The sequence below is a fragment of the Perognathus longimembris genome, chromosome 17 (assembly GCF_023159225.1).
Source record: "Perognathus longimembris pacificus isolate PPM17 chromosome 17, ASM2315922v1, whole genome shotgun sequence".
NCBI lineage: Eukaryota > Metazoa > Chordata > Mammalia > Rodentia > Heteromyidae > Perognathus > Perognathus longimembris.
The window spans coordinates 1,747,498-1,762,797 of record NC_063177.1 but is presented as its reverse complement, the minus strand read 5'-3'; the positions used below and the strand labels follow the sequence as shown (position 1 = coordinate 1,762,797).

The following is a 15,300-nucleotide window of genomic DNA, read 5'->3' as shown; positions in this document are numbered from 1 at the left end:
CTTCCCCCAAGCTTTTTATGTAAACATTAATTTAGCTGTCAAAAAGAAAAACATTGTAAGATGAGTGTGGTTACCATTCCCATAGTTAGATGGAGAAATCAAGGCATGAGAAGTTAAGCTGCTTGAGCTCCGTATTCCACATTACTTCCCACATGAAAAACGATCCCTGCACAGAGTTCCAACATGATCCCTGTGGATGGATGGTGGGACCCATGCCTCCAGAGATGAGAAAATCTCACAGGGATAACACATGGCCCAAGCCCAGTTCCCCATTCCTCACCAGCCTGCCATATTCCTTTACTTTTTCCATATCAGTCCCTGAGCACAGTTTTCATGGTCTCTACCTAGTAGATGAAGAAGCCAGAGCTTAGAAGGATTAAAAGACCATGCTGAGATTGTAGTTGAAAAACAAATAAGCTGGATGTCTTACCACAAAATGGATGACATTTTCCCTTATTAAAATATGTGCATGCATTTGAAATTTTATTACATTTTAAGTTTATGAATTTACTGAAATTGTGTGTATATGATATTTCTAGAATAAATATGAATGAAAGCATTTCAACTTTGTCCATTTTTTTTCTTTTGGTGGAATTGAGTTTGCACTCAGGGCCTCTTATTTGTTACACAAGTGCTTTATCCTTAAGTCATGCTTGAGGCCCACTTTTCTTCTGACTGTGTCTGAGACAGGCTCTTACTACCTTCCCAGGTATGTGCCTGGGCCTCAGTCCAGCTGTTTTAGGCTTTATGTTGTAGCTGGGATAACAAACACACACCACCAAACTCAGATACTTCCACTGGAGTCTTGTGAACTTTCCTGTCTGGGGATATCCTCCCAATCTCAATCTCCCAAATAGCTGAGATAACAAAAGTACACCATCATACCCAGCTGTGAGCATGGAGAATGAGGCTGAGAATGAGATCTTATGAACTTTTCTGCCAAAACTAATCTCAAGCCATGATCCATTTGAACTTAGCCAAGTAGCTAGGAAGTTTGAGTACAAACAGTGGTGCCATGTCATCACGGATGGTTGAGTAAATATGCTTGGCTCCCAACCCCAAGATCCCTTTGGTGGGGAACAACGAATGACAAGAGGATTCACTGGCTGTTGGTTTGACCTTGTCATTCATATGAGGAAGGGTTTAGAAACCACAATAGTACATTGCACAGGTATGAACATATTCAGGACTCAAGATGCCCAGAAATAAGAAGAGGGATGATGAGTGCTCACATCTCTGTAGGAGAAGCAGAGAAGCAGCTGACCTATGTATACTACCTTCCCTTTCCATGTCTATGTCTTCAGTTTCCAATACTGCTTGCTGGCACCTTCTAGCTGCTACATTGCCAAGCCTTTGAGTACGGAACAGAGACATCTTGGACAGTGGCTCTTCCCCTTACTGGTTTTTTGGCTTTATTATCTACATATCATGTATAATCCTAGCCTTCTTCAAACAGGAAGGGCTCTTGGAGACCTTGTAAAGCCAGTTGTCCCACTGAGAAAAATCAAGCCCAGAAAGAAAGTAATTTTTTCCCAAGTTTAGCCACACAAATCGTTGTCTTTTGACTTTAAGTTTTTTAAAAAATATGGTACACTTTCTGACAATTATTTTGCTTCTCCAGACTACAGAACATAAAAGTCATTAGGAAAGATTTATTGCCATTTTGTTTCTTGTCCTCTAAGAAGACAACCAAATGTCTCTTTCCCCCCATTCTGGGGGACAAGCTTCCTGGGAACAAGAATAAGCTTGATTCCATGGGATGCTATCAAGCTCCTATCCACCTAGAGGATGTCAGTGCTCCGGAACTGGGGGCTGGAATTCCAGATGGAGCTGGACAAGGAGATGGCCATTTCTGGGTCACCCAGCTGCCCAATGCCCTCGGGTAGCCGCAACAGCAGGGAGGGTAACCTAGTTTGCACAGGAAATATTGTGAATGTCCCAGTTTACCGGATGCAGTCCTAGAAAAGTATTGGCACTGTCCTGTTTCCACAGCTCATATGCAGTTCAGGCCGCCAAAGCCCTGCTGCCCCTTTAATGGGAGAAACCAAAGCACAGAATTGGACATTCCTATTCCATGTTTATGCCTTTCTTTGCCCCCAACCTCTCATTTTCTTTAGGAGGGGGTGTGCTTCAAGTTTGGAGCAAGGAAACTCTGACATGTCAAGGTGACCATGTGAGAATGATGACAATTCTAATTTCAGGAACAATTGACTGATCAGATAAGAACCAGATGCCCCACTATGAATTCAGGGTTTGCTGCCAGGCTGGTCAGTTTGCTTGGTTGTGTGGAGCAAAGTTGGCAAGATAAAGATGTGGGGCAGAACTAGTCAGTAGGGAAATCACCGGGGATCAGGGAGGCAGATGACCAGTTCTAGATGCATGCATTGGTCACATGGTTATGGATAATTTCCATCTCCCCTCTGAGAATTGGTTTCCTCAGTGTGAGAAGATGCCCAACAATTGTAGGAAGAACTTGAATAGTAGTTTGAGCTATCAAAGTTAAGCCTGGAAGTCATTCCTCACACATCTCCGGGACACTTTTGGATTCTCCAGCCTGAACTTTCAGAGGTTTGCAGTGGGGATGCAGAAGAATTACTTGCTGGATTAACAAGTAGCTGTGAGTTTCTTCTTTTTTCTCTTATGCCAAAGGCAGCTCATAGATAATTTTCCTAGGTGCTACATCACTACGGGGAAGAGGAAGGCTGTCACAAACAGGAAACAAGTCTTCCCTCATGTATAGTTATCAAATCTCACAGCCCACACGAGCCAGGCTGACATATTTAACATGAATCTCAGATAGAACCAAAACCCAGCACCGAAGCTGAGAATTGCTGCAGATGGGTGGGAAAGATTCCCGGGAGATTTGGGACCAGAAAACTTAGACATGGAGGTGAAATTAGTTTATTCTTTACTCAAAATAGAGGTGCATGTTCGACTGAGTAAACAGGTGTTAAGGGTTCTCTCAGTCATCTTATCTGGTAATCCAGGCCTCCTATACTTGACATTTTGTGGTCCTGGACCCAGATTTCAAGTTGCAGTAAAAAGTAAATGAAGAATGGATGCATTTTGAAGCATTTAAATATGCACCAATAAAGCTGTTTAGGAAAGGAAATGAACCTCATGGAATGCAGGAGTGTGGATCAAGTCCTCACTGGGGCAGCAGGCACATAAGGAAATGACCCGCAATAAAGGTATGCCTGGCTGACTGGCTACAGACTAAGATGCCCTGAGCCAGAAGGGCAAAGCTGATAAAGTCCAAGATACAGCTCAGCCACCAGTAAAAATGCTGACCTTGAACAATCTTTCCTTTCTGTCTCAGGTGCCCCATTAGTAACACAAAGGTGGTTGGATGTGATGAGTGCCAGCTTTTCTATTACTCTTTGGCTTGGAAATTATTTTAAGACAAGCTAATGAAGTTAAGATAAAATTAGAATGGTGTGAGATTTAAAGAACTCACCCCGTTCTCAGTGACAGATCGAGAAACAGAATGGAATTGCAACTTTCTTTGAAACCTTTCTTCATGAAGAATTTATGAAACATTTGTTCTTGTATGTGTCAGGTGAGGAAGACTGGTGAACCTGACCTGAAAATGCATTTTTCAAAAACAACAGTGCTAGGTGGGTTTTCTCTTGCCTTCTCTTGGCCCAACTCTTTCTTCTCCCTTCCTTCCTCAAGCCTTTGAATCCCCCTCCCAAAATATAAAGAAAAATATCAAAATTAATTTATAAAACAAACATCCCAAGGATAATTCTCTGCTAAATTTACCTTTCAAATAATTCATTCAGCATATTTACTCGGTGTGTATATCTTAGTACAGTTTGTGCTGCAATGTCTGAGAGGAGGTAGTTTATGCAGAGAAGAATGATTCTCTCCCAGTTTTGGAGATTAAGAAATCCAACTGGCAACTGGGGAATCTTCAGCACTGTGCTCACACATGGTACAGCACAGAAGGGCAAATGAGAAACTTTGTGTCTTCACATGGCAGAAGAGTTGAAAGTAACAAACCTACATTTAAAATCCACTTCCCCTTTCTACCTTCTCTTACTATTTATTTGTCTTTTTATTATTAATTTACTTGACACAATTACATGAGTAAGGTAATGAGTACAATTCCTTTTGTAGTAGCATCAAGCCATCCTTAAGGACAGAGATGCCATGATCCAAACATTCCCCATGAAGTCCCAACAATGTTGCATTGGGCCTTAATTTTTCAATACATAAATTCTGAGAAACTCCTTCAGCAGGTAGCAAAGCCTGAAAAGCTTTAGGTAAGATACTTGACAAATAGGCTTAAATAGCTACCTGGCATTTTACATGTAGACCAGCTTATTTAAAAAAAAAATAAGTCCCTATCCTGAGAGTGAATCAAATGCACTAGTCTAGTACCTTTAAGGAAGAAATAATTTATTCTAAATTAATTGATAGAATTAGACTTTCAATTTGAGGGTGACAAAAAAGAATTACATGCCAGTATTTGAAGCCTTGAACTCTAGTTCCATAATGGATTGCATGAGGTAAGCTCTCCTAGTTACAACCACTGAGCAATAATAGGGGGGGAAAACACACATTTAAAAAGCACCAACATTTTGAAGCAACTACAAAAAGACCAAAAGGCAGGAGAAACTGGAGAGGATTTGGCCCTTGAATTGGGGGAGCCTTGACTTATTTTCTGTATATTTATATTCTGTCCTAAGGAAATTCCTTGGACCATAGAGCAAAAAACACTTAAGATTGAAACCAGAAGCCAAGATATCACTGGCCCAAATCAGGAGATGGAGCCTACCACTGTTAGGGAGCTGAATGCCCAGTTGATATTCTAGAGATGAGGGAAGCACAAAAGGGAACTCTTCAAAACTCTGCACACAGCCTCCACTCAAATCCTTGGCAGACCTTTGGATGCTGGAGTTAGAAGGCTGAACTTTGACTTTGGGCATTGGAGGGAGAAGCAATGTAGCTGGAAAGTTCAATACTTGAGTGGAGTTTCCGCTGCCACCATCTGAGTACCACGAAATAAAAATCTGAAAAGTGTAACTCAACAAAGACCATGGCTTAGAAATAAAAGTTGTATCTCAAGCCAGTGAACATAGTTTTATGGATAAAGGCAAAACCAAAATAGACTTCCCCAACAAAGTGCAAAAATCAAACATCTACAAGTTCATGATCCATCAGTACTCTAAATGCTATGAAATGGCACGACACTCCAGAACATAACTCAATATGTCATCTACCAATATTCAGTATGCAATTAAAGATGAGCACACGTGTAAAGAAATGGAAGGTGTGACCTTTATTTAAAAAAGAAAGAAAGCCAATGTAAGCAAATCAATGAATAATTTGGATTTGGGATTGAAAAAAAGACTGTAAGCTGGCTGCCAATGGCTCACACCTATAATCCTAGATACTCAGGAGGTTGAGATCTGAGGATCATGGTTCAAAGCCGTCCTGGGCAGGAAAGTCTGTGAGACTCTTATCTCCAATTAACCACCAGAAAACTGGAAGTGGTGCTGTAGCTCAAAGTGTTAGAGCACTAGTCTTGAGCTGAAGAGCTCAGGGACAGCACCTAGGCCCAGGATTCAAGCCTCACAACAGACAGAAGAAAAAAAAAGATGGTAAAATATATTAAAGATTAGAGGAGGAACAAAAAATAGTATTTATCAAAATGAACTCCAGGAAAGGGAAACAAGAGGTTTTTGCTTTGTTGTTCTTGTTCCCTTTCCTTTTTGTCTTGTTTGTTCTTTTATCTGTCTTTGGGAGAGTAACACAGGACACAGAAATGGAGGGAAAAAGGGGGAACAAATACATCTGTGGTATTCACTAAACACTTTGTTGAAAATGAACTATACAATTTGTGGGTGGGGACAGGAGAGGAAAATGTGAGAGCAAGTGAAGGAAGACATTATCCCAAAAGAAATGTGCTCATCACCTGACTTATGCTTTCATAATAACAATAAACAAATGAAAATAAGTTAAAGAATCATCAGGATAAATGGAATGCAACTAAAAGAGATAAGACATTTCAGATATGTAAACTTCAGACAAAGGACCAAATGAAGTCTAGGTCTGAACCCAAGGATAGGTGAGGTTAAAGTGGAGGAAAAAGTTAGAAGCAAAAGTGAACAAAGTTTTAAACCACAGAACTGGACCTCATACAACAAAAGTGAGCACCATGGAGGAGCAAACGGCATTAACTTAGATGACCTTCCATGAACAAAGTAGATGAAGCATCTAATTTGAATCCCTGGAAAAATGCATGAGATGAGGTTCGTTGTCACCAGATTTATGCCTTTAACACTTTCCTGCTTATATTACAAAGGAAGGTTCAATGAGTTACAAAGCAGGTATTTAAAAGTCCAGGGCTATGGAAGTAACTTGAACATTTTAGAATAAAGTCCCAGAGTAAAGAAAGCAGTAAGAAGTGTGTGTGTGTGTGTGCGTGTGTGCGTGTGTGTGTGTGTGTGTGTGTGTGTGTGTGTGTGTGTGTGTGTGTGTGCGCCAGAACCAAGACTTAAACTCAAGGCCTCAAGTTCTGGTTCAACATGCTTGTTCACTGGTGCTCTACATCTTGAGCCACACCTCCAGCGTGGTTTTGGTTTTCTTCCTGGTTAATTGAAAATACAGTCTCATAGATTTTTCTGTGTGAGCTGGCTTCCAGCCTCTCATCTTATACTCTTGAGCAACTAGTATTACAGGTGTGAGACCCTGGTTCCTGTTTTTTTTTTTTTTTTTTTTTTTTACACAGACTACCTCTGTAGTTTGGCTGAAAATCACTATGTACAGGAGCACAGAATGACTCTGAAGTGTAAGAGAGAATAGTAGAGCTTGGCAGAGATTCTAGAATTTCCATAATCCTAGGAGTTGTAGCAAGATATAATAGAGAGCCCTTGTTGAACAATCTGGACTAAAGAAGCTATAACCAAAAGTTAAGACTACTGTAGTCCAAAGGCGCTGTCAACACACAATCATCTACTCTAAAGATCAGTAATATTTATAGGATCAAACTGTGTCATCAATTTGAATACCTATCAGGAGAAGTAATAATCTCTGACGATCAAGATTAGTTATAAGACCTAGCACAATGAAAATACTTTAAAATGGTTGTTCTGTTGTATTACTGAAGGAAAAAACATATTGTTTGGAGCCAATAGATGGTGAACCTCCACAAATGGGCTAAAGCAGCCATCTTGGGATATTGGAAGAAAGTCTAAGAAGATGATAAGAGTATTGGTTAGTATTATCAAGTTATTTAAGAAATAGATTTTCTCCTGTGAGAAAATTCTGTCTCAATTTGTTCAGGCAATATTAGTTAGGAATTTTGTGTTTGGCTTTTAAAAGGCTATCCAACTGATAGAGCTTTCTATAGACAAGAAGGAATTTCCTTGAATAGGCATCTGTTTATGACCAGTTTGGGTACTCCATTTCCCACCCTGCATTACAGTCAGCTGATACAAAATGTTGGTTCTCTGGGGAACAAAATGTCTCACACTCATATATGATTTCTCTGCTGTCCTAAAGGTATCTGTGTGCCATTAAAAAAGGAAGAGAAGGAGGAGGAGGAAGGGGAGGAGGAGGAGCAGGCTGGGTTCCAGTGGCTCATGTCTGTAATCTTAGCTATTCAGGGGACTGAGATCTGAAGATTGCAGTTCGAAGCCAGACAGGGAAGGAGAGTCTGTGACACTCTTACCTTCAATTACACATCAAAAGAGCCCGTAGTAAAGATGTGCTTTCAGCGGTAGGGCGCTAACCTTGAGCACAAATGCTCAGAAATGGTGCCAAGGCCCTGAGTTCAAGCCTTAAGATTGGCCAAAAAATTTTTTTAAAGAATGATAAAAGAGGGATCAGTTTATAAATAAGTATTTGTCACAGATGTCCCTTTACTTGCCTTTGCTTCTCCTCCTCCTTCTCCCCTTTCATTCTCCCTTTCCCACCTGCTTCTTCCTCTCTCTTCTCTATCACCACCCTTCTCCTCTCACCCAAACACTGAAGAATCACAAACTGAATTATTAAGACATAGTACTTCTCAATTGCTATGACATGGCTTATTTGTTACTGAATTAGTAAGCATCAAGGATATTTACAAGGAAGCCCTAAAAACAGTCATGAATCACTAATGTTTAGTGTCGTTATCTCTGCTGCATCCAGAGAAATAATTATCGTCTACCACACCCATGTTAATTCTCTCATTCCCTGAATGCTAATTCATATCTTAAATATGCATTGAGTATTAACTTTATTCCAGAACTGGATTCACAAAGAGGAAATAATCACTCATTTTCTCTTGACTGTTTTGTTTTTTTTCAGTGCTCACAATTCAACTTAAGGTCTTGTTCATGCTAAGCAAGCACTCTGGTAAGGAACGATTGTCCAGACATGGAAGGTATGTCTACTGTGTTTCTCTTTGGGAAATCCAGTATCATGACTGTTTTAGCCCTGCAGTAATGTAACATACCCACTTACATGTACTTCCCCCCAATTGCTTACCTGGATGGACAAAGGAAAGATCAGGCACCTACTTATATTTTGGTCTTTAATGATTAACGATGTAATATATATTCAATTAATGTTAGCCAAACACTTTAATGAAACAGTGAATATATTTTTGAATAAACCTACTATCGCAAGCATGAAGAAACTGACAATTTTGAATACTCCTAAAGCTTTTATGCACCTCATCTTTCTTCAGTTTGCAAAATGGAATAAGCCAGTCATGACTTATTTAGATGATGAGAACATTAATTTCAAAAGAAGGCAATACATAATTTCCAACTCCTTCAAGAATACAGCAGCATGGAAAAGAAATATTACACTGGGCTGGGGATATGGCCTAGTGGCAAGAGTGCCTGCCTCATATACATGAGGCCCTGGGTTTGATTCCCCAGCACCACATATACAGAAAATGGCCAGAAGTGGCGCTGTGGCTCATGTGGCAGAGTGCTAGCCTTGAGCAAAAAGGAAGCCAGGGACAGTGCTCAGGCCCTGAGTCCAAGCCCCAGGACTGGCCAAAAAAAAAAAAAAAGAAAGAAATATTACACTGAACTAAATGAATAACTCCTAAAGATGGAGTTAACTAGGAAAGCAGAAAATGATTTTACAATAAGTAAAATTAGTTCTGTGAGAGATATTTGAGAGATTTGTGTACTCATAAAACAAGAATAGATTCTCACTAACAAGAAACAGACTTTTTAGAATATAAGAGAAAAATATGTGTATACACACTCTATAGAATATATAGTATATATAAGTATATGCTACGTATGTATTAGGACACCATATATAGATCAATAAATTTAATATATCTATATAAAATATTTAATATATATACAGGATATGTATATACATATTAGTATATATTCTATATATATTACATACAAATAAATACTATTAGTACATATCATATGCTAATATATATGTACTATTATATTACATACTATGTATACTATTATATACTCTACATAACATATATTAGAATGCCATAAATATGTAGAGATAAACTAGAATACATTCGATAAATAGACTAATAGATATACTAGAATACAAGGCAAAATACAATAGATTATAATTATAAAAGAAAAGTATAAACCATTTCCGATAGTTTGAGGGAAATTTAGCATCTGTCTAGTGGTAACTGCAGGAGTGTAGACCAGGCATTACACCAGCAGTCCCTGTAATCCTAGTTCATGGGAAGATGGGGGTGAGACACCATGAGCCCAGCCTGGACACAGATGGAACCCATCATGATCCTGCCTCAAAATAAAAAACAAACAACTGTGCAAAGGCAACAACAATGAAGGCCGAGGACTCATGTGAAATGACAACAACAACAACAAAAACAAAAGTAGTCCAAAGCATTAGGTCAAAAAAGACACTAGGTACTTTATGAACATAATCTTCCCTCAGTCAATTACTTATGGAGGTATTTAACAGGCAGTCTTGTGTATGCAAGACACAATGCTGAGTTCAGACACCTGAGCATCCTGAAAAGACAGGTTTCAGGTCCTGAGAACAAAAAATTCCCAGATGCTCAGGATCTGTGTACAAAAGGATATATAGTGTTTACATATAATCTAACTGCATCATTATAGATATTTAAAATCATCTCTAGATTATTTATACTACCAAATGCAATGTAAATAAGTAGTTGTACTTTGCAGTGTAAGGAAGAGTGACAAGAAAAAAAAAAGGGATCTGTACATTTTTGGCATTCCTGCAATAGTTAAAAAAATATTTCCAAACTCCAGCATTCAGAACACAGAGAAATAGGGCAAACTGCACCGCCATATGCACTAGGGAACAAAATCAGATGTAATTCCTGCCCTCACAGAGCTTGTGGTGTAATAGGAAAAACAAGGATGCAATACTAAAATACAAACAGACAAGACATGCACCACTTCAGTCCTCAGAAAAGTGACAGGGAGCAAGCAGAGAGAATCCTAACCAAACATCCCAGAAGCACCTGCAGCAGCATGGCCAGGAAGTGGTAGACAGACTCACATTAAAGGGCATGGAGTTCCAGAAGTAGGGTACAGCAAGATTGAGCATGTAAGAACAGCATTGTTTTAAAAATATGTGCATATATTGTTCTGGTATGGGGGCCTGGACTTTGTTCCTTAGCTTTTTCACTTAAGGCTAGTGCTTGTCCAGTTGAGCCACGGTTCTACTTGTGGCTTTGGGTGGTTAATTGGAGATTAGATTCTCTTGGACTTTTCTGTCTGGGCAGGCTTAGAACCATGATCCTCAGATCTCAGCATCCTGAGTAGCTAGGATTATAGGCATGAGTCACCAGTGCCAGACACAAAATATATTTGTATTTTTAATTGATATGTAGAATTTGTACTTATTTATGGGGCATAGTGCTCCCCATACATGCCAAACCACACCTAGTGATCTGATCATGATAATTGTTACATCAGCACTTTGGATGTTTATCATTTCTTTGTGTTGAGAGCATTTAAAATCCTCTCTACCAGCTACATGGAAATAATCAGTTGGTGTCAACCATTGTTATCTCATCTTACCTAATTGCAGTCTATGTTAGCCATTCTCCCTCTAACCTCCCTTTTCCACAGCTTCCCAGGCTCTAGTTTTTTCTATTCTTTCTGATATCCTAACAAGAGGAGGCAGCTTGTACCAAAGTTGTGTGGCATGGCATGATAAGAAACTAAAAAGGGCTGGTGTGATCAAAGCTCAGAAATATAGAGAGGTGGGATATGTATAAATCTCAAGAATAAAAATTAAATTTTGTGGTGGACATGGTAGTGCATGCTTGTAATGCTCACAACTCTGGGGAGGCTTAGGCAGAGGGATTGTAAATTGGAAGATTCCATTTTAAAAACATCAATTATTATTAGTTTCCAAAGAGATATTAGTATTATACTTCTCACCTCCACGACTAGGTGTCAGAAAACCAAGGAACAATGACTTCAAAGTATTGAAGTTCAAGTCATCTGAATCTAATCTTAATACATTAAGAAAGTGATGTTTTTCTGCAATAAAGTCATTGTGAGAATGCTTCTAAAAAGTGACTTTATCTTTTTACTTGCAGAAATACATACAAAATATTATTTAGGAATGAAATTGTGTGGTGTCTGTGATTTGCTACACATAAATGCAGTGTATGGGCATGAAGTGGAAGTATTGGGGTCAAGTTAAAGAAAAACAGCAGCAGGGTAAGTGCAGAGGGCATCATGGCATTCTCTACAGTAGGTTTCAAACTTTTCAATAATAAAACATTTAAAATTGAGAGTAAATGGAATTAAATCTCCAAGAATAACATAAAAACATTTTTGGAAATAGAAATACTTGTGGAATTTGCCAAATAATATATACTGTTAAAGAAGAAGAGAAATTCTACCAAAACAAAAATGAAAACTACAGAAGGCAAAAGGGGAAGGATAAAGGAGAAGGGAAGGAAGGACAGAGGAAGGAACAAAATGGTGGCAAAGAAACCAGTGTGGGGGTTGGGGGGGATGATATGGAATTCTAAGCAATTATTTTTTCAAAATTTCTAAGAGCCAAAACAAACCTATAACATCAAAGAAACATAGACACACAGACATAGACATACACACTCATATAAGATAAGATACACAATAAGATAAGATATACATGTGAGAGCTGTATCTTCAGGCATTTTTTTTTTTTTTGCCAGTCCCGGGCCTGAGCACTGTCCCTGGCTTCCATTTTGATCAAGGCTAGCACTCTGCCACTTGAGCCACTGTGCTACCTCCAGCTTTTTCTGTTTATGTGGCGCTGAGGAATCGAACCCAAGGCTTCATGTATGCTAGGCAAGCAATCTACTGCTAAGCTACATTCCCAGCCCCTCTTTAGGCAATTTGCATTGTGTGCACCATAAAATGTGTTTACTCAAACTAAAACAACTACAGCTATCACTCAGAAAAATTATCTTAAAGGACTACTGTCACATAGAAAGCATGTCACTGGCCAAAACATTATGCTCTTCAGGATAAGAATATGTACATACATACTACATACACACATAACTACATACATATATTTATGAATTTATATGTATGTGTATTTATAGGTATATATGTTTGTATATATCCATGTTTGTGTATGTGCATATATATACATATATTCCATAAGCAAAATGATTTTTAAGAGATAGAAAGTAAACTACACAAAGATAAACTAAGTATTAACAATATGGCATTAGGTCTGGAAATAGGAGATAAAATAGATAAAAGTAGCCTTTTGGCCGGAACTGCCATCTTTCAGTAATTTGCCAAAATGACGAACACAAAGCGAAAGAGGAGAGGTACCCGATACATGTTCTCTAGGCCCTTCAGGAAACATGGAGTTGTTCCTTTGGCCACATACATGAGAATCTACAAGAAGGGTGATATTGTAGACATCAAAGGAATGGGTACTGTTCAAAAAGGAATGCCCCACAAATGTTACCATGGCAAAACTGGAAGGGTCTACAATGTTACCCAGCATGCTGTTGGCATTGTTGTGAACAAGCAAATTAAGGGCAAGATCCTTGCCAAGAGGATTAATGTGCGCATTGAGCATATTAAACACTGTAAGAGCCGGGACAGCTTCCTGAAACGAGTGAAGGAAAATGACCAGAAAAAGAAGGAAGCCAAAGAGAAAGGAACGTGGGTTCAACTGAAGCACTAGCCTGCTCCACCCAGAGAAGCACACTTTGTGAGAACCAATGGAAAGAAGCCTGAACTATTGGAACCTATTCCCTATGAATTCATGGCCTAGAGATGTAAAAAAATAAAAGACCTCTGAACTATTAAAAAAATAGATAAAAGTAATACAAACAAAAAAAAGGTATCAGAGGACCCAAAGGAACAACATGCTTTCATAAAACCTATAAAGTAATAGCAATCAATAAAAAAGACAATAAAGAAATACTTGGAACAAAATTGGAAGAAATAGGAATTAAACAAAACCACAATTGACATGAGACATAATGGAATTTACAAAGATTTCTGATATATGATGCAGAAGAAACCTATGTATGTAGGAATGGTATACAACAAAGCTTATAAACATGCATATAAATGAATATAAAATACACTTTCAAACTTTTATAAAGCATTTAGAAAAGTCACTCATTACCCACAATGGAAAGTTCAGTTAGTATCTCAAAGTCAAATATAAAAATGAGTTGATCTCAAATCAGTATTACATATGAATAAGTAAATTTTTAACTGTGAACATAAATGTTATTTTACATAATTTTTGTGCAAAACAGAAAAATCAAGCTGAAATTATATATCTCGTAGAAAATAATGATCTTTGAAAATTTTGTTGTATTTTAAAATCTAGGAGATTTGACCAAAGTTTTACCAAAAGAGAAATTATAGTCTTAAACAGAGTTTTAGGAAAATAAGAACAAAAAAAAAACTAAGCCTAAATAAAGGATACAATTAACACAAACACCAGGAGAAACCAGTTGATTATGATAAAACAGACCTGATAATTCACCTCAAACCTAAGACACAGGGTAAACAGAATTCAGGAAAAGCGAGTCTCAGTTAAGCAAAGACTGTCAGAAACACACTGGTCAAGAGGAATGGCATAAACTGACATGTTGAATTGAAACCCCTGTATACAAAGAAAAATAATAAATTATAAAAATGGGGAATGGCAAAAGAAAAGTAGCAAGAGTTATTGTAAAAACTTCACAGTGCTGAGCACTGGTGGATCAAGCATATAATCCTAAGTACTCAGGAGGCTGAGATCTGAGTATTGCATTTCAAAGCCAGGCTGGGCAGTAAAGTCTGTGAAACTCTTGTCTCCAATTAACCACCAGAAAACTGGAAGTGGCACTGTGGCTCAAGTGGTAGAGTGCTAGCCTTGAGCTGAAGAGCTCAGGGACAGCGCCTAGGACCAGAGTTCAAGCCCTACAACCAAAAAACCAAAAACTTTACAGTTCCATTTTTTTTTAATACTAGGTAGGTTTTACTTTATACCAATAGGTTTGCAAAAACAAGTAGAACAGACAAATAAGTTGAGGATATAATAAAAAAATAAATACGTTGTTAGCAAGAGAAGGTAAGGAACAGACAGCCAAGGATTGACCTCCCTCAAAACTCACCAAGCTCTACAAATCAAAGAAAGGATGGACAAATGGAACGGCATCAAACTGCAGAGCTTCTGCAGGGCAAAGGACATGGCTCGCAAGATAAACAGAAAGCCCACAGATTGGTAAAAGATCTTTACCGGCTATACAACGGACAAAGGCCTCATATCTAAAATATATGCAGAACTAAAAAAATTACATTCCTCCAAAACAAAACTGCAAAGAACCAACCGCCAGCCCCCTCAACAAGTGGGATAAAGACTTAAAAAGAGACTTCTTTAATGAGGAAATGAGAATGGCCAAGAGACATATGAAAAAGTGCTCTACGTGACTGGCCATAAAAGAAATGCAAATCAAAACAACACTGAGATTCCACCTCACCCCACTAAGAATGTCCTTTATCAAGAAAACTAACAATAATAAATGTTGGAGGGGATGTGGCCAAAAGGGAACCCTACTTCATTGTTGGTGGGAATGTAAATTGGTTTAGCCACTCTTGAAAGTGGTATGGAGATTCCTCAGAAGGCTAGACATAGAGCTCCCCTATGACCCAGCAGCCCCACCTTTGGGCATCTACCCAAAAGACCACAAACAAGAACACACTAAAGCCACCAACACAACAATGTCATCCATCGAAGCACAATTTGTCATAGCTAAAACACGGAACCAGCCCAGATGCCCCTTAGTAGAAGAATGGATCAGGAAAATGGGGTACATATACACAGTGGAATTTTATGCCTCTA

General features: G+C 38.5%; 2 protein-coding genes across 5 annotated transcripts in view; one reads left to right on the top strand and one right to left on the bottom strand.

Annotated features, from left to right (window-relative positions):
- Positions 1–15,300, bottom strand: part of Shisa6 (shisa family member 6) — a 300,596-nt gene that overhangs the window by 210,963 nt on the left and 74,333 nt on the right. The gene's annotated exons all lie outside the window — the stretch shown is intronic.
- Positions 12,712–13,140, top strand: LOC125366084 (60S ribosomal protein L21-like). The gene has a single exon (XM_048366494.1). The coding sequence runs from the start codon at positions 12,748–12,750 to the stop codon at positions 13,138–13,140; it is 393 nt and encodes a 130-aa protein (XP_048222451.1). The 5' UTR covers positions 12,712–12,747.

Excerpts from the sequence above, each read along its gene's own strand:
- LOC125366084 (XM_048366494.1), top strand. The coding sequence starts at position 12,748 with ATGACGAACACAAAGCGAAAGAGGAGAGGTACCCGATACATGTTCTCT.